This window comes from Diabrotica virgifera, chromosome 10, assembly GCF_917563875.1.
Source record: "Diabrotica virgifera virgifera chromosome 10, PGI_DIABVI_V3a".
Lineage (NCBI taxonomy): Eukaryota > Metazoa > Arthropoda > Insecta > Coleoptera > Chrysomelidae > Diabrotica > Diabrotica virgifera.
The window spans coordinates 142,247,696-142,273,051 of record NC_065452.1 but is presented as its reverse complement, the minus strand read 5'-3'; the positions used below and the strand labels follow the sequence as shown (position 1 = coordinate 142,273,051).

The window sequence follows — 25,356 nt, the reverse complement described above, 5'->3', positions numbered from 1 at the left end:
CGCTTGGCTTCCTTTGCGCGAAGGTGGAAGGCGCAGACTTGTGTTTTAGAGGGATTGGGTCTTAGGGAATTTTGCAGATAGTACTTTGTCATTCTCACAATAAAACACTGAAAAACGTTTGTTTTCTATACTTCCACAAAATTTATTATAACTATGTTATTACTACAGCTGTTTCGGCAAAGTGCCTTTCTCAAGTGATATATTTTACAATGTGTTTGCCTTTTTAAGTCTTTAACTGAAGAGGTTGAGGAGTGGGGAGCTGTTTTTCTCGAGTTGGTCATTCAGAATTATATCTGTATTTTTCAATTTATTAATTTCCATTGATTCTAAAAGTGATAGCTTAAGGCCTTTATTTTGAATATGTAGAATTTGAAACTCTTCATTGAAAGAATGATTATGATCTAGAAGGTGAAGTGCGTATGTAGAAGTGTCTGTTTTTCTATTGTTGAAAGCTCTTTTGTGTTCTGCTATCCGTTTGTCAAAAGTTCTGCCAGTTTGACCGACGTAAGTTTTCGGACAGTCACCACAAGTTAGTTTGTACACACCACTCTGTAGTTGCCTTCTCTTTCGGCTTTTATTGTTTTTAATATGTTTGCTTAAGTTGTTGTTAGTTCTGAAAGCTGGTGTTATTCCTTTCTTTTTTATGTATCTGGCTATTTTTGTTGTTATTTTGCCAGTATATGTGAGAGAGCAGAAGGTACTGGGTTCTTTCTGTGGTGATGGATACACTAATTTGAAGGCTTTTTTATGGAGTTTTTGGTTTAAAATGTTGTTAACTGTTTGTTCGTTATAGCCATTGTTTACTGCTATTTGTCTAATGATACTTAGTTCTGTCTCGAAGTTATTTTTTGTCATAGGAATTTCTGTCAGTCTATGTATCATGCTATGGTAGGCTGCTAATTTGTGTTGTGTAGGATGGGATGATGAATTGTGTATAGTTGTGTCAGTATGGGTAGGTTTATGATATACGAAGAACTCATGTTTGTTGTGTAGTCTGGTAATCTTTACATCTAGAAAGTTTATGGAATTATTCTGTTCTGTTTCTATTGTGAACTCAATATTACTATGAAGTGAATTAATGTATGATAGAAATTGGTCAAGTTGTCTGTTAGTTCCTGTAAAGCAGACTAGTATGTCATCCACGTATCTCCACCAATATAAGAACTGTTTAAATACGGGGTGTTTAGAAATTGTTGTTTCAAGTTGGTTCATAAATATATCTGATAGTAATGGGCTTAGAGGATTTCCCATAATAAGTCCTGCACTGTTGTTTGTGTAAATTTGATTATTTAATTCAAAATAGTCTTGATTTATGCAAATTTCAAGAAGGTGTAAAATTTCAGATGCAATGATCGGATTTGTACTATTATGTTCTAAAAGGTTTTTAACTAAAACAAAAGTTTCTGTAGGAGGAACACTAGGAAAAAGATTTTTTATGTCAAATGAAATTAGTCTGGAGTTGTTGGGCAATTGAAAATGTTGTATTTTATTAACTAGTTGTACTGTATTTTTTACGGTGAATTTAGGTGAAAATTTAGTGTATTCTGTAATAATATCTGACAGTTTTTTTTTTTGAAAGTTTCCAACAATACTAAAAAGTTTCAAAATCAATACTAAATCCAACAGAACAGAAATACCTTAATATTATGAACCCACAACCCCCAAAATAAGACTCTTTTATTAAACTACACAAACCTGACCACCCAATAAGACCTGTAGTTTCTTTTTATACAGTTCCGTCATATAAACTTTCAAAAAAACTGTCAGATATTATTACAGAATACACTAAATTTTCACCTAAATTCACCGTAAAAAATACAGTACAACTAGTTAATAAAATACAACATTTTCAATTGCCCAACAACTCCAGACTAATTTCATTTGACGTAAAAAATCTTTTTCCTAGTGTTCCTCCTACAGAAACTTTTGTTTAGTTAAAAACCTTTTAGAACATAATAGTACAAATCCGATCATTGCATCTGAAATTTTACACCTTCTTGAAATTTGCATAAATCAAGACTATTTTGAATTCAATAATCAAATTTACACAAACAACAGTGCAGGACTTATTATGGGTAATCCTCTAAGCCCATTACTATCAGATATATTTATGAACCAACTTGAAACAACAATTTCTAAACACCCCGTATTTAAACAGTTCTTATATTGGTGGAGATACGTGGATGACATACTAGTCTGCTTTACAGGAACTAACAGACAACTTTACCAATTTATATCATACATTAATTCACTTCATAGTAATATTGAGTTCACAATAGAAACAGAACAGAATAATTCCATAAACTTTCTAAATGTAACGATTACCAGACTACACAACAAACATGAGTTCTCCGTATATCATAAACCTACCCATACTGACACAACTATACACAATTCATCATCCCATCCTACACAACACAAATTAGCAGCCTACCATAGCATGATACATAGACTGACACAAATTCCTATGACAAAAAATAACTTCGAGACAGAACTAAATATCATTAGACAAATAGCAGTAAACAATGGCTATAACGAACAAACAGTTACAACATTTTAAACCAAAAACTCCATAAAAAAGCCTTGAAATTAGTGTATCCACCACCACAGAAAGAACCCAGTACCTTCTGCTCTCTCACATATACTAGCAAAATAACAACAAAAATAGCCAGATACATAAAAAAGAAAGGAATAACACCAGCTTTCAGAACTAACAACAACTTAAGCAAACATATTAAAAACAATAAAAGCCGAAAGAGAAAGCAACTACAAAGTGGTGTGTACAAACTAACTTGTGGTGACTGTCCGAAAACTTACGTCGGTCAAACTGGCAGAACTTTTGACAAACGGATAGCAGAACACAAAAGAGCTTTCAACAATAGAAAAACAGACACTTCTACATACGCACTTCACCTTCTAGATCATAATCATTCTTTCAATGAAAAGTATCAAATTCTACATATTCAAAATAAAGGCCTTAAGCTATCACTTTTAGAATCAATGGAAATTAATAAATTGAAAAATACAGATATAATTCTGAATGACCAACTCGAGACAAACAGCTCCCCACTCCTCAACCTCTTCAGTTAAAGACTTAAAAAGGCAAACACATTGTAAAATATATCACTTGAGAAAGGCACTTTGCCGAAACAGCTGTAGTAATAACATAGTTGTAATAAATTTTGTGGAAGTATAGAAAACAAACGTTTTTCAGTGTTTTATTGTGAGATAAAATGAACTTCCATCAAGTAACGGTCGAATCCATCAATTACTTTGTCATTGTTTTTAAGGTAGTTTCGAGCCTCTCCTCCACTTCTTCAAAGCTATTTCCTTGAGCACATATTGCGAGATCGTCAGCATAGAGGAAATACTTGGTTTCAGTCGGCGTAGGTTGGTCGTTTGTATATATATTGAAAAGCATTGGTGCTAAAACACTTCCCTGTGGGAGGCCGTTCTTTTGGACTCTCCACCTACTTACTTTGCCCTCCAGCACAACGAAAAAACGTCTGTTTTTCAGTAAGGAATATACGACCTTACCCAGATGGTGGTCATTGAGAGTGTCGTATAATTTGCGGAGCAATGTTTTGTGCCTTACTGTGTCATAGGCTGCTGTCAAATCTACGAAAGCAGCCCCTGTTATAAGTTTTTCTTCAAAGCCCTCTTCAATGTGTTCTGTTAGTGCGAGGACTTGACCGGTGCAAGATTTGCCGGGTCTGAATCCTCCTTGTTGTGGGATGAGGTGCTTGTCGACATTTTTTTCTATTCTGGCGAGGATGAGCCTCTCATATAGTTTGAAAAAGTGACACAACAGCGAAATAGGTCTGTAGCTACTGAGATTTTCTGGGTCTTTTCCTGGTTTTAACAAAGCTATCACTTTAGATTTTCTCCATGATTTTGGAATTTTGCAGTCTTTGCAGCACGTGTTGTAAAGTTGCAAGATCCAATTTTTTGCTCCTTGGCCTAGATGCTTTATTTGTTCACTGCATATATCATCCACACCTGCAGCTTTCCCGTTTTTTAACCTGTTCATACCGTCGTGGAGTTTTTTTAGTGTAAAAGGAGTTCCTAGGTGGTTTGTCTCCTGATTCAATCCTCTTCTAGTATATGGGTCTGTATATGTATTCTTACATTCATAAGGAGTTGAGTAGCAACTTGGTTTGCTGTAACCTTGCAAGGTGGTTTATGTTCTTTTGGGTTACTGCTAAGTTTTTTTGACAAGGTTCCATGCTAGTTTGCTACTATGTGTCATGTCCATTTTTTCCAAGGTTTCAATCCACTTTTCCTTTCTGGCTTGACTCAGCTGTTGGAGTAGGACTGCTCCGCAGTCAACCGTTTCTTGGCTAAAAGGTTCAGTGGAATAGAGGGTTTCGTATGCTCTCATTAGTTCTTTGGACTCGTTGGACATCCCGGGAACATATTGTTGCCTACATCCTCTGGGTATAGCTTTTCTAGACACATTTTTTATTACTTCTACAAATTTTTCGTAGTTCTCTACTTTTGGCTCAAGACGTAGCAGCTCAGAATGTAGTATGTCTGCATACTTTTGCCAGTTTGCCTTTTTGAAGTTAAATCTCCTTCTGAATGGAATAGTTTGACGTCTGACAATTGGAAAAATGTTTATACCAATTGGTCTATGCTGTTTTTCCCATAAAGAATATATTCTTCTTCTCCTTCTAATTTCCGTCTTTCAATCGAAGGTTGAATATGATCATCGTTATCTTTACTCTATCTACCGCTGCTCTGAAAAGTTCTACGAAACTGCTTTTTAACCCAGTCCCTAAAATGTTTCAACCATGCCACTCTCCTTCCTATACACCTGTCTCCTCTTATTTTTCTCTGTATTATCCGTCTTAGCATTTAGTAGCTGTTTTCTCATTACGTGGTACCTTTCTTATTTTTATTGGGTTGATTACTTCGTATTATCCGTTCGTTTTCTTCTGAGTTCATGCTATTCTAAGCATCCTTCTCTAATACCACATTTCAAATGACTGTAGCATATTTATGTGTTCTTGCTTCAATGTCCAGCTTTCAAGTCCATATCAAGAACAAGTAGCATCTCAAAGCTCTTATTCTCAGTTCTAATCTAAGGTCTTTATTGCAGAGAATTGTTTTCATTTTTACAAACTCAATTCTTGCTATTTTTACCCTGGCCCTACTTCTGTTGTTTGACCATTATTTTCTGAAATCCAGCTTTCTAGGTATTTGTATTTATCAACCGTTTTTATCAGTACATTTCCCAAATGTGTGTTTGTTTGTATATTTGTTTTCTTAGTTATTATCATATACAATATTTAGTCTTTTTTATGTTTATTTTTGGTCCATATTCTTCATATAAACTGTTTGTTTTGTTTAGTAGTAGTTGGAGTTGTTCAGCAGATCTTGCTATATAGTCTAAGAGCTAGTGAACCCTCCGACTAACGGTCTTCCTGTAAGGCTAGAAATTTGTATACTGATAATTCATAGCACACCAAGGCTAAAAACCCTGAGGCATCAGCCCTGCACGTGTATCTACCAGGTGAATCGAAAAGTGCATAGTTTAGGGGAAAAATAAACTTTCTCCTGTAAAGTTCAAATTTAAGTATGTGTTTGAGTCAGTCATTTAGAAGAAATGTGTACAATGACAGGCGATTCTGAACAGCATAAGACCTTGCCAGGCGAGGGGAAAGATTAGGGGTTGTTCCTAAAATTATTTTTTTTTTCATCGAACTAAGTTTTTTTAGGTTTTTTGAATCATTCCAAATAGAAAAGGTCTTTAGTGACTTTTTTCTTAGGTTAATAGTTTTTGTTATATAAGTGATTAAACATTTTGAAAATTGCGAAATCGGCCATTTTTAACACTAAATCGGACATTTAACTAAAAATTTCAATGTTGCCAAGGTAGGTAGATATTCTTTAAACATTGATTGATGAAATTCCGAAGAGTATTTTGCAATAAAGAAAACCCCTTTGTTTTTTAATTGCTAATCAAGCGGGCGCGACACTGTAGTATAAGTGAGGACGTTTGAGTTTGCATAAATTCATTATCTCGAGAATGGGCAAATTTGAAGCAAAATCCTCAGACAGGTCGATTTTTATTTTAAAATTAGGACTTTTTGGTATATATATAATACTAGTGACGTCATCCATCTGGGCGTGATGACGTGTAATCGATTTTTTTTAAATGAGAATTGGGGTTGTGTGATAGCTCATTTGAAAGGTTATTTAATTCTCTATTCAGTAATATAAACATTAACATAATTATTTATACAGGGTGTACAAAAAAATTTTTTATTAAATTAATTTAGACTAAAAGAAGAAAAAATTTTGTTGTACACCCTGTATAAATAATTATGTTAATGTTTATATTACTGAATAGAGAATTAAATAACCTTTCCAATGAGCTATCACACAGTCCCTACTCTCATTTAAAAAAAAATCATTGATTACGTCATCACGCCCAGATGGATGACGTCACTAGTATTACAGTAGAACCCCGATTATCCGTGCTCCTCGGGACCGAAGGGTGGCACGGATAATTATTGAAAAGCACGGATAATCCGAACATGTATTCCTTATGTATAATACATATGTACGTATACACATACGTATGTACCTACCATAAAAAATTACAGAAAAAAATAAATCTTTCATTATGAGTCTCTCTTTCGTCATATAGAGTTTCTGTCAAGTGATTTACGATGACGCTATTTTAATAAAACCTCAAAAACGCAACTTTAATAGAAAATCATAGCACGGATAATCCGCAGCACGGATAATCCGCACCCGGATAATCTGGGTTCTACTGTGTATATATATATGGCAAAAAGTCCTAATTTAAAAATAAAAATCGACCTGTCTGAGGATTTCTCTTCAAATTTGCCCATTCTCGAGATAATGAATTTAGGCAAACTCAAACGTCATCACTTATACTACAGTGTCGCGCCCGCTTGATTAGCAATTAAAAAACAAAGGGGTTTTCGATATTTTATTGCAAAATACTCTTCGGAATTTGATCAATCAATGTTTAAAGAATATCTACCTACCTGGGCAACATTGAAATTTTTAGTTAAATGTCCGATTTAGGGTTAAAAATGGCCGATTTCGAAATTTTCAAAATGTTTAATCACTTATATAACAAAAACTATTAAGCGAAGGAAAAAGTCACTAAAGATCTTTTCTGTTTGGAATGATTCAAAAAACCTAAAAAAAACTTTGTTCGATGCAAAAAAAAATTTCATACCAAACCCTTCTTTCAGTGCGTCAACGATAAAATGTCGAAAATTACTAACCTAGAATGAATTGACAAGTCACCTCTGGAAATTGTAAAAGTATGCAACTATTCATCAACGAATACATAATTTTCTGAGTTCTATGTATAATAATCGCGATTGAGAGAATTCGACAAACTATGATGCTCTGAAAAAGGGTTTTCTATGAACTTGTAAGTCCCTTTTGTCTGCGGTTTTGTCTTTAGATGTTGGAAGAAGTTTTTATGTTTTACTTTGTCAAATGTTTTTTCAGAATCATTATAACAAACATGCACATTCACCTTCATATCCATGCATCTTTGAGCTAACACATTGAAAGCAAAGAACGCATCTCTGGTTTCTAGATAGTTTCTGAACCCAAACTGACTATCATCTATTCCTCCTTCCAGTTTTTTATTTATATGACCATGATCTTTAACAATAATTTGAAAACATGAGATTATATATGATATTGTTTTGTATTCACTACAGTCTTTAGAGTTTGTATTTTTAGGGTTTTATAACACAAAAGGTGAAGAGTAACCATGGTTTCGGTATGCGTCCTGTTTTTACACCGTCTTAAGTACTATAATGTCTAAGGTCTCATCATTTACGCATTTTAAGTTTTCTACTGAGCTTTGGTCTGGATCTACTGCATGGATATTCTGCTAGTCCATTTCGTTTGAATGAATGAATCTAATCATAATATCATTTTTGTACACATATTTCCTAATGTAATGTCTGCGTCTGTTTTTGGCTTGTGCTGAATGTATGATTGTCACAATACTGTTTGCTGTCTTATTAATTATTGAATAGATCGAGTCCACAGCAAATTTGATACTGTATCCCTTGTTGTAAAATAATATTTTAAATGTTTATTATAAAATAATCTGTTTCATGCATTTTTTGAGATTTACGCATTACCAGATCTTGGAAAATCATCTTAACAAAAAATTTATTAGGATAAAGGAACCATTAAATACTGTAATTAATCACCAACTAACAAAATAAACACTTGAAGTAACAAACACGTCATTTAATTTTTCTTAATGACAGTTAATAGCAAAAATATCTTGTTACTAGTGTTTGAGGGCATAGTTTGTTATTGCATTTTTTGTTTCCAAGCAATTTCAAGGTTAATTTGTCAAATAGATGCTGTAAATGTGTGACCTTGACATATTCTCGTCTGTGGTACATCAGTTTTTCCTACTACCCCTAATGATGTTGGTGACATTTTCTCCAAATGTATGACTTGTGATCTTAATATACAGTTATCTTCTATTTCATTGGATTTCCACTGTAGTGTTCCAGGTTGGTTTTTGGGACTTGGATTAACATTATTCTTATTGTTTATGTTGTTTTTCCTGTAAATGTTATATTCTTCTTCTTTAAGTGTCGTGTCCCAATCGGAGGTTGGATATCATTATCACTATCTTTACCTTATCTAGCGCTGCTCTGAAAAGTTCTATAGAATTGCATTTAAACTAGCTCCTTAAATTTTTCAACCATGGCATTCTGCTTCTTTCTATAGATATTTATTTATTTATCATAATAGATAATACACGAAACAAAAACATTGCACTCCACACCTGTACAAATTACATAAGAATTGTCAAGGCAAGGAGCGCTGTATAATTATCATAAAGTATTACAAAAATTAAAAACATGAGACTAAACAAACAAAGAAATAAGCATTGTCAAATAAAATTAATCAGAAACATTTAATATATAAATAAAAAAAAAGAAAAAATAAAATAAAAATAAAAACACTGGAAGTACAACAAACATTGCCAATTGGTTTCTAGGTCTTAGTTTTAATATAATGGATTAATAATCTCTTAAAGACAGTTGCATTATGGCTATTTTTAATGTGATAAGGTATATTATTGAACTGTACAATTCCTTTATGAAACAAGCTTTTCATTGAACTGGACTTGTTGGTTGTTCTAACATAAAAATTTATTGAATTTGCAGCTCTAGTGCTATGCTCATGAACATTTGCTAACGGGACCAACTGACTGTTCAAATACTCAGGTAATAAATGGTTTACCATCTTAAATAAGATTGTCATAGATTGGACATACATAAAATGTTCAACTTTTGACCAATTTAAAGTTTTCAGCATATCTTGAATTCGAGTATATCGATTGCATCTCAATATTACTCGCATAGCCTTATTTTGGAGAATTTGAAGCCTGTCATAATTAGAACATCCTGTATAGATCAATGAACAACAATATAAAAAGTGAGGTAATATTAACGAATTATAAATTGTTAATTTAGTTTGAAATGTCAAAAATGGTGATACTCTTCGAAAAAAACCTATTTTTTCCGCTATCTTTCTGCAATTGTAATCAACATGTTTACTAAAAGTTAGTTCCCTATCCAATATGAATCCCAAATACTTTATTTCCTGAACCATTTCAATTTTTTCATTATTTAATTTAATGTGAACATCCAAACTTAAGAATTTCCCGAAAAGAGTATTATTACCAATAAACATGTATTTGGATTTTAACTCATTGACTTTCAATTTGTTTAACTTAAATCTTTCAGTTAATAAATGCAATTCACGATTCATCGTGTCCACTACATCAACAAAATCTTCCCCATAAAAATATATTAATGTGTCATCAGCAAAAAGATGAATTTTACATTTGCTTAATACGTTTCCAAAATCATTAATGTATAATATGAAAAGTAGAGGTCCAAGTACACTGCCTTGCGGCACACCAATATCATTTAACTGTGGATTTGACATTTCACTGTTTAATTTAGTCCTTTGGTACCTATTTGACAGATAATTTTCCAGCCAATTAAAAACTGTCCCGTTAAAACCATATTTCTTTAATTTCAAAAGAAGTATATGACGATCTATTGTTTCAAATGCTCTTTTGAGATCTATAAAAACTGCGCATATACCGACCCCTGTCGTATCTAAAATACTTTTCATATCTGAGACAACTAACTGTAATGCGGTCTCACATGAATGAGAATTTCTAAATCCAGACTGGTAATTATCCAGGATATTATTTGAAGTAATAAATTTAATCAGCTGATTGTACACCACAATTTCTAAAACTTTTTCACAAAATGGGAGCATATTTATTGGACGTAATTGATCAAGTTTATTAGTATTAGGAACTTTTGGAACAGGAACTATAGTTGATATTTTAAATTGCTTGGGCACCAGGCCCTTCTCTAAACTCATATTAATTAAATTTAATAAAGGATAACCTAACACATGAAATAGATTTTTGATAATATCAAGACCTACTTCATCCGTACTATTTTTTTTATATTGTACTTTGATTATATCATATAGTTGGTTTAGTGATATGCTCTCAAAAGTTTCAAAATTTACATCAGATAAAACAACTGTCTGCAAATTTAAATTAATATCACTATTTTGGTCAAAACTTACAATAATATCTTTAATACTATCAACATAATATTGATTTAATATGTTTGCCAAATTTACACTATATGTTACACCTTCATGTTCAAGACTTTGAAATTGTGATTTAGTTTTATTAGTTCCTACTAACTGTTTGAGATGTTTCCACATTTGTTTAGAGTTACCCTTATTCCTATCAATATTTGACTCATAAAATCTAATTTTAACTTGTTTTAAAATTCTAACACAGTTATTTCTTTCAATTTTATAGTTATTCCAATCTACGCAATCGTTTGCAAACAAAAATCTTTTATAAGCAAGATTTTTATTCTTAACTGCCAATTTACAAGTGTTGTTACTCCTTCCTCCTCTTATTTTTCCCTGTAGTGTCAGTCTGAGCATCTCATATCGCTGTCCTTCATTACGTGTCCCAGGTATTGTAACTTTCTTAAAAAATCCACGAGGAAAATAAACTTCCTGTAGCTGGCTGTATACCATAAATCACAAAAATACTAGATTCGTTGTAGAAGGTATGTTTTAAAATACCCTAAATAAGGGTCACATTAAAACAAAACGTTTTCGGATTAAGAAACCCATCATCAGTGTTTAAAAGCCAAAAATTGCATGCCTGAGGCACCAAAATGGATTGGGTAAAAACCCTTAAATGTAAACGATTTAGTTGTTTTACATATCGTCGGTATACTGCGAAAACCAGGTAAATACCGAAATACCGAAACCGAGAAAAAACGTTTTTAAAGTTTAGTGTTTTATTGTGAATTAAGAGGATAACTTGTGTTTAATTTTAATATTCGGTATTCTAGTGAAAGATGCATATATCAGAAATGATATTCTATCATTAGTTTGAAAAAGTTAAGACACCTAGCTGATTAAACCTAAATTTAAGATGGAGATGCGGTCACTTACCTGGTTTTACCTGTAAATCTAAATTAATCAGTTAACCCTTAAAATAACACATTTATAACAAATATAATAAACCAAATATAATATTTTGTAGTTTTTTGATCGGAATATGAGGCTTTAACTAGTTAATAGCAATGTTTTTAAGGGATTAGTCGATAATTAAAACATTTAACTGGTTTTTCCTGAACATTTTATTTAGAGCTGTTTGTAGTTATATGGATATTAACATAAATGATAGGCAGTTTTATAGAAAAAACAAATTGATCTTGAACGTGTTAAGGATACAAGAAAATAATATTACTATGCGTATTACTCGTCAGATTGCATCTGACAACATGCCATTGGTATCGAAAATACGATACCACCTGTTATATTCCTTCGGTATCTCTATCCTATCAAATAGCTGTAACAAATCTCTGTTTTTTGCTATGCTAGTTGACGAAGTTCTATTATAAAGTTTCTTAAGATTTTATCGACTAATATAAGCATGCTTATGTTAGTTGATAATATAACTCAGCTTGCTTTTTTCTTGTTGACTGCCGTGCAGTATCAATAAGGAAATGAAGCTTGGTGACGCGTCGCAATTGAAATGGATTCTGTTTGTCTCTTCTTTCACGAATCTCAACTTTTTATCTTCAAACACATTATTTTTTCGCCGTTTTGGTCTTTTGTTCGGTTTTTAATTAGAGTGTGTGACAATTTTTTAAATCATAAAAGTCGTAGTACCTATTTAAAATCTTTACACTTGTATGGTTCTATACATACTTTTTTATGACATTTTTAGTTTTCCTTGCATTTTGAAAAAGCAGACAAGTAATCTGGCATACCATAGAGAGACCTGATTTCTAGCGGTTTAGATGCTGCTATGTATAGAGTCAAGTCAACTTCCATACAAGAATGTCCCGACTCTAAAAATGACCGACTCTATGTTACGATATTGTCCTCCGCAGGTATAAGAAAATACACTTATTTCACTTGCTTACATATTCTGGGACACATTTTGATAAATAGTGAGTATAATGCTTTCTATTTCAGAACTCGGTTTCAGGCAAAACGGTAAGCTACATTTGGTAATGCGGCTTCATTTACATACAAATTGTATACCCATAATTTTTGGGAAGAATATATGAATTGTCCAGTTAATCTGGAATCTGTAGTATAGCCTGTAGATCTAAAGTGATTGAAACAACATTCCGTTGTTGAATAGAGCTTTTCTTATCATTTCGTTTTTCGAGATTTCATACTTCTTTTTTTTTCTGATGTTGTCTGTAACTGTTTTCTAAATCCGGTTTCTTAGTTGGATTAGCCATGTCATAATGATAGGGCTAATAAATATTATTTATTACAAACTAAACATTGATCTTATTTAGGACAGAAAAGCTTAAATTATAGTCGTTAGAAAATATTCTTCGATATGTAATTTCGCTAATACCTTCCGGTTTCTTCAGCTGACAATCATTTATATAAAGTTGATACATTTTCCATATACTCAAATTTTTGTCCAAATATCTACCCTTCGAACTTTGGCGAATATAATGTGGGACCATGGTTGGAAAAGACTCAATATGAGCCTTCAAAATTTTTCGGTATTCATTGCTTGTTTTTTTTTTGGCAGTATATGATTGACTCGTATTGATTTGCCCGTATCTGCATAACAACATAGAATATCAATTTTTCTTACAACATCTTGCATTAACGACGCTGATATACAAAGTGTCTTACAACAAAATTTCTCACATACCTGTAAAAGAAACATAGTCGATACTATCGATTTTACTAGTCGATATGAATGATAAATTTTAATAAAATATACATGTAAAATGTATTAAAGACATTTATCACCTTTTTACTGAAAATATGGTATACAGCAGTGGAAATATATTGTTGTCCGGCAAAATAATATATGTGCGCTTACTTGATTTTACATGCAACAGACCTTTAATTTTGTGAAAGTAAGTAGCGATAGATTGTTTTACTTGCAAATTCAAAGTTGGTTATGTGTAACTTATTTGTTTATCACACAAATTATCTGCTGATTGGTAAGTCGTATCATTTACTGGGTTTTACCTATATATAAAGCGTAAATAGCTGAGAATTTTGGTATACTTAACTCAATATTTTAAAATTTGTCATTTACCTGGTTTTCGCAGTACACCGACGATATTTATATAAAATTCATGTGATGTCAAAGATATGCCTGGATGTTACCCAGGGCAACACAGGACTCTTCCCACGTGGTTGGAATTTTTTTGAGAAAACCTCACATATTGGATTTCAATGGCCAACTGGCAATTGAGTTGGCCATTGAAACCCAATATGTGAGGTTTTCTCCAAAAAAAATTCCAACCACGTGGGAAGAGTCCTGTGTTGCCCTGGCTAACATCCAGGCATATCTTTGACATCACATGAATTTTATATAAATATTATTATGTAAAACAACTAAATCGTTTACATTTAAAGGGTTTTTACCCAATACATTTTGGTGACTTAGGCATGCAATTTTTGGCTTTTAAACACTAATGATGGATTTCTTATGTTTATATATTTCTTACGTTTTGTATTGTGACCCTTATTTAGGGTATTTTAAAATATACCTTTTACAAAAACCTGGTATTTTTGTAACTTTCTTATTTTTATGGTATTTATTATTTCATGTTATTTGCCCATTTCTCGCAATATTTCCGTGTTCGTTTTCTTATGTATCCTGCTAATCTACGTATCTTCTCTAACTCCACATTTCAAATGACTGTAGCTTATTTATGTGTCGTGCTTTAGTGTCCCACTTTTAAGTCCATATTGTAGTATCGAGAACACGTAAAATCTCAGAGCTCTTACTCTCAGTTCTAATCTAAGATCTTTATTACAGAGAATTGTTTTCATTTTTACAAACGCATTTCTCGCTATTTCTATGCTGCCCCTTATTTCTGGTTTTTGATCATTACATTTTGAAATCCAAGTTCCCAGGTATTTGTATTTTTTAACGCTTTCTATCGGTACGTCTCCCAAATGTATGTTTGTTTCCTTTGTTGCCACGCCCCCCCCCCTTGCCCATGGATATGGGCGCCTATGGCTATCATATATTCCTTCTTCCAATTTATTATTTATAAGACCCATGTATTATATTCAAGAATAATTTAAGAACATTACTTATTTATGATATTGTTCTGTATTCACTGCAGTCTTCAGCGTTTGTACTTTTAGGGATAGCACAAAAGGTGTAGAGAAATTATTGTGTCATACTAAGTTTTAAACCTTTTTCCTTAAGAGGTTACTTCCACTGTTCCAGTTTTTTTCTTAATTCTTTTTAGTATTTCCTACTAACACCACAAGATCACCAACATGCGTTAAGTACCAGGTTTATCCTGTAGCCTCAAAATAATGTAAAATATTGCTAATAATAAATAGCAATGACCAACAAAAACAAAACAATATGTACGAAATATAAAATATGTAAAAAAGTGAAATAAAGTATTTAAAGAAATGACCGATTAAGAATAAAAAAAGTATGGGATGAAAATGATAGTATTTTTTATTAACCAAATATCGTGAATAAGGTCAAGAAATGACCCGACTGTATGAGGAACTTTTTTCGGTAAACAATAAATGAGATGCTGGTCATTCGATTAACAAAAAATAATTTGTAAAAATTAGAATAGATCCTTCTAATTTCTATATAGTATACAGGGTGTTTCATTAATAATTGTCCATATAGTAACTGAAGAAATCTTAGCACAAAATACTAAGATTTAACATAAAACACCTAAATAAAATATGGTTCCTTACTGAGTTACAGGGTGTTTTATCTAAAAATTTAAAAAACTATTTTTGCTCAAAATTTTAAAACTATTCGACGTATCCTTTTCATACTTGGCAGAAAGTATAGGTGCTGTACAATACAAACTACTAAATTATGTTAAACAAACGTTTCTGGCTATTACCAGAGGCGTACGACGGGGGAAAGTGAATGGTTGACCCTTCCCAAATTCTACGCCATTGGCGGAACTGCTATTTTAGTGCAATTTTTGGATTCTCCAATACTTTCCATGTAAATAATATACCCTTCATTCGTAACGATAAAGTCATTAATTTTCGAGATATTTGAAGTTATAAATGAAACGACACGGTTATTTTGATTAATGTATTGTGTCGCTTCATTTTTAATTTTAAATATCTCGAAAACTAATCATTTTATATCGTTACGAATATTTACATAAAAAGTATTGGAAAATCAAAAAATTACAGTAAAATAGCAATTTCGTCAGTGGAGTAGAATTTGGGAAGGGTCAACCAGCCGCTATCCCCTGTCGTACGCCTCTGGTAGTAGCTAGAAACGTTTGTTTATCTTAATTTAGTAGGGTGCATCGAAAAAGGCGAAAAAAAATTTTTTTTGCCATGGAAAAGTAATACCTCACAAAAGTTGACCAATCAACTGTTAAGTATTTTGGTAAAATTTTTTCGAAATTGGAAAATATCTTCTGCCCCCCAAGACAGTTAAATATTTTGAAAAAATGTTAACAGACGAAAAAATTTTTTTTTGCGGTGGAAAAGTAATACCTTACAAAAGTTGCCCAATCAACTGTTAAATATTTTGGTAAAATTTTTTCGAAATTGGAAAATATCTTCTGCCCCCCAAGATAGTTAAAAATTTTGAAAAAATGTTAACAGACGAAAAAAATTTTTTTTGCGATGGAAAAATAATACCTCACAAAAGTTGCCCAGTCAACTGTCAAGTATTTTGGTAAAATTTTTTCGAAATTGGAAAATATGTTCTGCCCCCCCCCCCCAAGACAGTTAAAAATTAAAAAAAAATGTTAACAGACGAAAAAAAATTGATTTCGAAATGAAAATGTAATAGCTCACAAAAGTTGCCTAACACACTATTTAGTATTTTAGTAAAATTGCGTTGAAATAAAAAAATATTTTCTGCTCCCCACGGCAACTAAAAATTAGAAAAAAAAACATTAATATGCGAATTTCTTTTGTAAGGGAAATGTAATACCTTATAGAACTTGAATAAATAAATTCGGTTTAAATTGGAAAATATTTTCTGGTTTCACAAGGCAATTAAAAATTTTACTTAAGAAAAGTATACTAAAACATTCTTTTTATAACAAAACAGCCTAACTTATCCGTCTCCCTGACGTCACCCAAGTTTTTTAATACTAAAATAAATATAAAGCAAAGTACAAAATTAGGTATATGTATAAATATTACGAAAAAATATGGTAAAAGCATTATATTCGAAGATGTTTTCCGATTTAGCATTAAAGTGAGGCATAGTTTTTCTGGAATCAATTTGCATTTTTATAAATCCATCCCTCGAATACGCTCCACAAACTGATAGGGAAGATTGTGTCACAAGCTTGACACATCGTTCTATTGTTTGAATAGTAGTCGTTTGAATCAAAATTTTTATCGGAGAAAGTTTGAAGACCCTCACGTTTTTTGATTTGGTCACTGGCAAACTTCTGTTGATGTCCAAGGGGTAGATCATTTGAATGTCGCAGACATACAAACCACTGAAGCGGTTTTTAAAGATGTTCTCCTAACAGCCTTATTACATCACCCTTAACGCCAGTATTTACGACTGTTTCGTCACATGCAATAGCTGGATTTGATACTTTCTGATATACCAGACAGCGGATACCCATATCCGAAATATTTACACCATGGCTCATGCACAAATGTTATGTGTTCTTCCACGATCGATTGACCATAAAACTTGTACTTGTACTTGGTACTGTTTTTTACTTGAGCTAAAGTTTTGTCGTTGCGTCGGTAACTTTCTTCTTTTACCGTTGTTCTCTCTGATTATATTTGTTTTTGTTTTCCCTATCAATCGAGCTTATCACCATTTTTCTGGGACCTCTTTGATTTAATAGAAATTCGCGCTCATCCAGAGGCACTTTTTGAGATTTACTACAAAGACAATTAATCAGAGTGTCACATTTGCATGCTGCAAGATCGAAACGTGTAGTTTTACTTTTGTTCTTAAAGCATTGAATTTTATTTTTGTAAAATTCACTGTTTTGCTTGTTCTTAAATGGTTTCATAAGTTTCATATTTATATTTGTCATGAGAGGCTTTTAAAAGCTGAATAAGCTTGTATGTTAAATTATTGGAATTAAGGCCTTTTTCCATATTTCCTCCATTTTAATTGCAACGTGTTCGGCAATACCAGAAAATTCTGGCTCTTGCTGAGTTTTTTATCCTCTTGCAACCACAAAACTTCATCGCTTGTTTGTACTTCGGTAAAACATTTTCAGGTATATTTGGTGGTTGCCCAAAAATGGGGCGGTCCACAGCACATCTTGATTTTATTCCAAATGATCCTGGTTTATCTATTTTAAAAATCTTTAATTTACAAACAACAATAATAACAAAGTAACGCACCGCACCAAACATAAGCGAAAATTACACGCACGGACTCACGAAGCGGGACATTTCAAAGGGGCTGGGGAGACTGAAAAAACAAATAAAACTTTAAATATCGTTTAAATTTGTAATTGACAACAAAAATAGTTTTTAAATTTTTAGATATAACTCGGTAAGAAAACATTTTATTCAAGTGTTTTAGATTAAATCTTCGTATTTTGTGCTAAGGTTTCTTCAGTTACTATATGGACAATTATTAATGAAATACCCTGTATAATGTCATTTGCCTTTCGTACAAGTTCTTCAATTCATCTTCGTCTGCCAGAACCTCTTTCACAGTTTTCCTCAAATTTTCCTAACACCTGATTGTTTTTCATTGTGGTATTAAATACATTTCCAAGTTTTGTAGGTCTGCCTTTAGGTTACCAATCCAGCGCTTTCCTGGCAATGTCATAGGGATCTCCGGAACATGTGGCTCAGCATATGGGATTGTCGTTGGCTTGGTTCCATTAACTTCTTTCCTTAATATTGTTTCCAGACTGTCAATCGGTTGTTTATAATTATTGCTGTCAATTTATATATGGTATCTCATAGCCCTTTTTTTCACTTAATTTTGACCTAGCTTTTTTAGTCAAGTATCCAAGATAATACATTCTTGTATTTATTGTACATTTATCATTATGCTAAGTGCTTCCTTAGCGCTTCCTTAAATAGTTGTGTAGATATTATAAAAATACGTTCATCGCAAACTTTGTATCCTATTTATATTTTTGTTGTGTTTTGTTAGTCATGATCGGGGTTTGACATGCATTAGCAAATGCTGAAATGCTAATTAGTTTTATAGTTTTATGTATATATTTAAGCGAAAAGCAATGTTTATTTGCAACATTAAACATTTTTTCTGTTTTCTGACAGCAGTAAAATGTATTTTGAATTAAATAAATTACATACATTCTTCTTTTTGCGTCAAATAATTTAAGTCAAAACAAATTATTTTGGACACCCTTTATAAATAATCGTCGTAAATAAAAGTCAAAGCTCATATTACTGAATAGAGAATTGAATAACCTTTCGAATTTTCGTTTCAACGTGTTTCTCCATTTTTGAATGTCCTAAAGGACTCAGTTACTTCAAATTATATAACCTGTAAAAAATCTTGATTTTATCTATTTTAAAAAATGGGGAAAATCCCCAAAAACCCCTAAAAACCAGTTTAACGGGTTTTTAACCCTCGTAAGGCGGTGCGGTAGGGCTTACAATACCGAACCAAAATCTCAATACCGGTATTTGGTATTTAAAATTTCAAATACCGGGATCCCGGTATTAAAACCGGTATTATGAATAAAAAATATACACGTTATATTTGTACTATCCTCAGTTGTTATATCGACTTGTTATTAAATTAATAATATATGAAACCTATTAAAGTTTGTTTTGAAATAAGTAGATGTTGTTTATAACATTACATAGAGAGTAGGAATAGATAGATACAAAAAATGTGCAAATAGAAAAACTATATATTTGATTCTAGGATAAATTTTGCATATACAGTCGAACCCGCTTATTGGAATAGCTTCCGTGCCAAGCAAAAATATTCCTTTAACCGGGGTATTCTAATAACCGATCATTGGTGGCTACTAAAAACGTTTCGGGTCCTCAAATTCATAGTCATTTAACTGGGATATTCCTTTAAGCGTTATTCTATTAGGCGGGTTCTACTGTAATAGGATAGTACTAGAGAGCGGAATATATGCAAAGTGCATATAGATGCATATATTGCATATTTTCAGACAACAAACACAACATTGCATATTTAAGCTAAACACGATTTATTTTGCATATTTTAAAAATAAATTATATAAAAGTTTAAAATTTTCCTCTCTTAGTTGGAATTTTATAACTTCGATATGAACGAGCTCGTTATTTATCTATCTATCGCTCATCTGGACTTTCCCATTACTACCTGAATTTAACAATTATGGGTGTTCCCAGAAAAATATTATTTTATTAGCGTAGTAAGTCGTAGGTACCTACCTGCTTTTAAGGGTCTAACAATTATTTTGTCAGTTTCCGGCCAACATTTGTTTAAAGTAAACGTTGTATCGTATTTAGTGTTTTTGAAGTGATTGGTATATATTAAATTTAAATATGTCTACCATTCAAAAAAGTGCTTGGATAAAGTGTTTTCCCGAGTTAAAGCTAAGTGGAGACAAAGCATTTTGCAAGGCCTGTTCCAGAATCGTAAGTTACATTCATTTTCACATTTCATTTTTTAAATGAGGAACTGACAAACAAAAGCATCATGTCCCACAAATGAATTTTTTCTGTAAAGAGTGTTTTTATTCGACAAATTCGCTTTTACTTCTATAAAGACGGACATAGAGAGAAGCATCAAAATACAAAAATCCATCAAATTGTAGACAATTCCGCTTTTGTTCTTCAGCTTAAGTAACGTACTTTGTTCTTTAAGTAACGTACAAATTGCTAAGGAACTTATGTTCATAAAAGTTAATTTTAGTTTTTTACGAGATCTAATAAAGTCATTAGAACAAAGGAATTTACAATTAAGTGATTCCGTTAATCTTGTTAACACTTTTTCTGCTCATTGTCAAAAAATTCCAGGAAATACAGGGATTACAATTAGAAATAAATTAAAAAATGTATAAACATTCTCAATTTCTTTGCAAAACGAAAATGCAGCAGCTGCATAATACTCTGGTTAAAGCGGAGAGTGCAGGAAGAGTCTATACCGGTTTCGGAGATCTTTTTCCCCTCATCAGTAAACCCATATCCTCTTCTCTCCGCTTTAACCATTTACCATAGCTTAGGGCCTTCCCGAATTGCAAAGAAAGAAATGTCACGGATGAACTAGGGCCATCTACCGGAAAACAAACTAAGTTATCAATCGAAGCAGCGCAGAAAACGACAATAAATATCGCCTCCGTACCACCAGATTGACAACAGGTGGAATACTTTCTTTGGTTACACCTCCTGAGACTTTTACAATTTATAAGTCATACAGGTGCCGAGAAAATTAAGATGAGAGAATTTTAAATAATTCACAACTCATCTACTCAGCATGGTAAAGAGTAAATGAATTAAAAATGTATAAACATTCTCAATTTCTTTGCAAAACGAAAATGCAGCAGCTTGTAGCAAATGCAGCAAAAATTAAAAAATGTTTTAGAAAAAAATGAGGGCTTCGATTGTTTGAGGAAAGTTGTACGTATTTTTGAAGGCAACTTTTCTGAAGATCTTACGACTTAATATATTGTTTTATTTTTGAGTATTTTTAATATGCATTTGCATATTTAGACAAATTTAGAAAAAATACCTGCATATTTGTAGTAAAAGTAATGCATATATATGCGCATATTTTGGTAATGTTGTGTTGCATATATTCCGCTCTCTAGATAGTACTTTTACTTATGAAATTTGCTATTTGTAAATTAATTTAACTTTAAAATATATTAATACAAAGATTAACTTACTTTGACAAATATTTTATATGGATTCCTTTGTTTTAGACCGCTATACATATATTTTCAATTATGAATAATAATTCAGAAAATAAGTGAGCCTAATTTATACACCACAATACACAAAAAAATGAAAAATATATCTGAAAATGTAAAAACAATTCTGATAAATAAATCTTACGGCTTATTTATAAAATAAAGTAGTCTAATTTTAAATATTTAAGAAATTTTATATAACTCATTTTATGTATTTGTATAGACGAGATTTAATAATTTGGTTGTAGAAGCTGATATAACCCCTCGCCTTGAATTAACGACATTCACGCTTTTAGAAAGCGCTATACTGGACTTGGTATGTGTAATAAACGTGTTTAATAAATATTTTTTACAATATTGGTTTTTTATCTTCAAAAATAATTTCTTGTAATAGCAAAAAATATCTTAGAAGAAAGTTTATTGTGCATCAATTCACTTTTTATAAATTAAGCTAATACCGAAATACCGGTATTTTTATTATAAATACCGGACAAAAATCCTGGTATTCGGGATCCCGGAATTCCGGTATTGTAAGCCCTAGGTGCGGGGTGCAGATGCAACCCAGACCTCGTTTTTCTCACCTATCTTTTTTAATAAATTTTTTTGATTTTTGTCCATTTTTTATTCGCATTAAATTCGATCTTAAATGCATTCCACCCATTACAGCATTTAAAACTCTGTGTTTACGTGCTTTTTTTGGAAAAATGACTGTAGGGTGCAAATGATGAAAATTTCATATCCTGAATTGGACGTTTCTGATGTTCCACCTGGAGCTAACAGAGCTACGGGACAAGGTCGGTGTTACTTATGTCAGAGAAAAAAGACCGAAAGTCCTGGCATGACTGTATTGTGTGTAAAGACTTTGTGTTGCTCACTCTGTGAAAAATTTCATGTGTTTGTCTTGCAACGATAATAATTTTTTTTTAAGAAGAAATGAGTACTTTGTTTGTAAAATTATGTTTCATAGTATAATAAACAAGTCCTAATTATCTTCAAATCAATTTCCGCGACTTTCACATATAAAAAAAATGGATATACGGATGGGGTGCAAATGCACCCCGCACCGTTGTTTACGTAAGAATCTAAGCACCGCCTTACGAGGGTTAAAGCTGTTGCACCTCGCACCTTAAAAAAAAGAAATATAGTTTTTGAAAAAATACACAAAATAAAAAAAATTAGACCTGCGCCAATCTCCAAAAAAGCTATCCTAAGAATTTTCCGAAAAAAAAATGTATTTTGAGGTTATGTACACTCAACTTACGGATCTATAAAAAAATTAACATGTTTTGTAAACGCCTCAACTGCATGTAAATTTTTTGAAATTTTTAAATTTATTGTATCCCTCCTAAAAAAATAAAAACGAAATAATGACTTTTTAGTGGGAGGAGAAGGAGGATCACATAGAAATTAAAAACTGAAAATTGATCTCTGGGAGTGAGGTTATTTTGTCTATCTTAACGGGGGGTACCCTAAATTTATCTAGTTACAAAAATTTTATTATACATAATATTCGAGACCTGAACGACTGAAACATATTTTTTTAATATATATTTCTTTTTTAGAATAACCAACGAAGTAGCAGTGATATCACTTTTAAAGACGAAGACTCTGCAATTGAAGGCAGTGGATATAATGGAGAGGTGACGCACGACCTGGAATCAAGTGGTTCTGGTTTTGGACCAGATGACGAAGATGATCATGATAACGACAAGCAGGATAGAATAATAGGTTTGATATAGTTTATTATATTCTCTTTCTTTTTAGCCTTCTATCGTCCATTTTTGGACATAGGCCTCTCCCAACTCCTTCCATCGGTCTCTATCCTGAGCAACATATTTCCAGTTTGTTCCGGCTACTCTTTTAATATCACCAACCCACCTCTTGGTCGTCTACCTTGTAAGCTCTCCAATGTTGTATTGTGGCGTTCCAGCCTTTTTGTCTAGCACTATTGCTGGCTGGCTGGCTGAAGTGGAATTGGGCGGGCCATGTAGCCAGAATGAAGGACCGGAGGTGGACCAAAAAATTACAGCGTGGAGACCAAGAGCAGACAGAAGAAGTGGAGGTAGACCACCTACACGATGGACAGACGACGTCAAATAATTGCTGGGAATTGGTTGCAGAAAGCCCAAGATCGACAAAACTGAAAGAAATTAGGGGGCCTATGTTCAACTTTGGATGCAGAAGGCTGGATGATGATGATGGCCTGCGAAGTTTCATTTGAGTTTGGCAATTTTTATTGTGATATCCTCGGCTTGTTTTTGATCTTATCCAGTCGTTCCTCTTTCTATCTGATAGTCGTATAGCTAACATTGCCCTTGTGGCTAGTTTGTTCATATTTGCCTTGGTTTGGGTCCAGGTTTAAGATTCATATGTCATGATAGGAAGTATGCATTAATTGAATACTTCGCTCCTCATAGTCTAGGCGCCGGAGAGGTCACCGTGTCCTTTTCAACTCTGATGGACAAACTCAACGGTTTCTTAACGATTTTTGGCTGCTCATTACGAATTTCGAGGGTGGATTTCGATCCGAGTGGTCAAAAAATTGTTATAAACAATTTATTTGTTTATAAGGCTCTGGCTCATATACTAAAAGAGATAAAAAAATGTTTCAAATAAAATTTGTTCCTTAAAAAAACGTGCAAATGAGCCTTAGAAGGTCTCATTTTAAATCTTAATTAGTAGGCTTCCAAACAAAGTTTGTTGAATTACTTTACCTTCATTTGTTTTAAAGTTATACCCGTTTGAAGTTATAATTTTCTTTAAAGAATTTGTAGATTAATTTGTTTATAAGGGTTTCAAGCTAATTTGAGCTATAAACATTTATACTTTAATTAACAATAATGATAGAACAACTCAAAAGGAAGAATTTGAGCTTATGAAAATGTTCGTAAGTTTATTTTTGGCAAAGATATCGATATTTTAATTTTGCGCTATGAGGCGCAAGATCGGCTCACAGTCAAGTAAGTGACGAAATTCGTAATCAAAATGTTCCTTTTGAGTTCCTCCATCATTATTGTTATTTAAAGTATAAATGTTTATAGCCCAGATTTTCTTGAAATCCTCATAAACAAATTATTGTACCGGGTGTCCCAATAAGAATGGCTCTCGGCCATATCTCAGGAACCGTTTATACTACAGCTTTGTGAAAAAAATTTTTATAACAAAAGTTGCCCCGAGAAAAGCCTGGAAATTATTTTCATAATTGTAAGGCCACCGCTAGAGGCCGTAATTAAATATCAAAAATTAAAAAATCGATATTTTACAAAATTTGCCTAATGAAAGGGCACTGGAAATCCAACCATCGTATTCTTCATTCAATTCTGTGCATATTTTTTTCACAAGTTAAAGTCTACCTGTGCAAATAAGAGGTGGGGGTGAGAACCTTGTTATGAAAAAATCGCTGTAAGTCCGGTTCTGCTTAATCGATTTTTACAAACTTGGTCTTGTTGAAAATAGCTCTTTTTCGTCAATGTAGTGTCTTATTTTCGAAATAGCCTAATAAGTAATATGCAAGCTAGGAGGCGTGATTTCATTATTTTCATAAATCTAGTTTTCTTTGAAAAATATTAAATACAAGTATGAATTTTTAATCCTGTATTAGAAAATTAGACCAAATTACCAACATAATACCGAAACCGCATGTCGATACCTTTTTTCTATCTCGAGATATCTTAAGAAACGTGTAAATTTAAACAACTGTGTTAATGTCACCGGTAAACGAAGTTAAGAAAAAGTAGTGTGCTGTGGAAAAAACAAAGAAAGATTTTCCAGATGTAAACGTATATAATTAATTAAAACAACAATAAGACAAACAACACTATAAAATATAACAAAGAAATAAAAGCAACTACTTACTTAGTCGTGACTGCCTAGAAGGCGCTATTTATATTTTTTTTTAGAAATCTAGTTTTCTATGGAAAAT

The 25,356-nt window shown here is 32.3% G+C and overlaps 1 protein-coding gene across 1 annotated transcript in view; it reads left to right on the top strand.

Moving 5' to 3' along the window:
- LOC114332771 (syndecan) overlaps window positions 1–25,356 on the top strand; it is a 113,573-nt gene that overhangs the window by 60,205 nt on the left and 28,012 nt on the right. Inside the window, exon 2 of the mRNA XM_028282547.2 lies at window positions 22,997–23,162. Within this exon, the coding sequence (XP_028138348.1) occupies window positions 22,997–23,162 (166 nt within the window). The remainder of the gene's footprint in view (window positions 1–22,996; window positions 23,163–25,356) is intronic.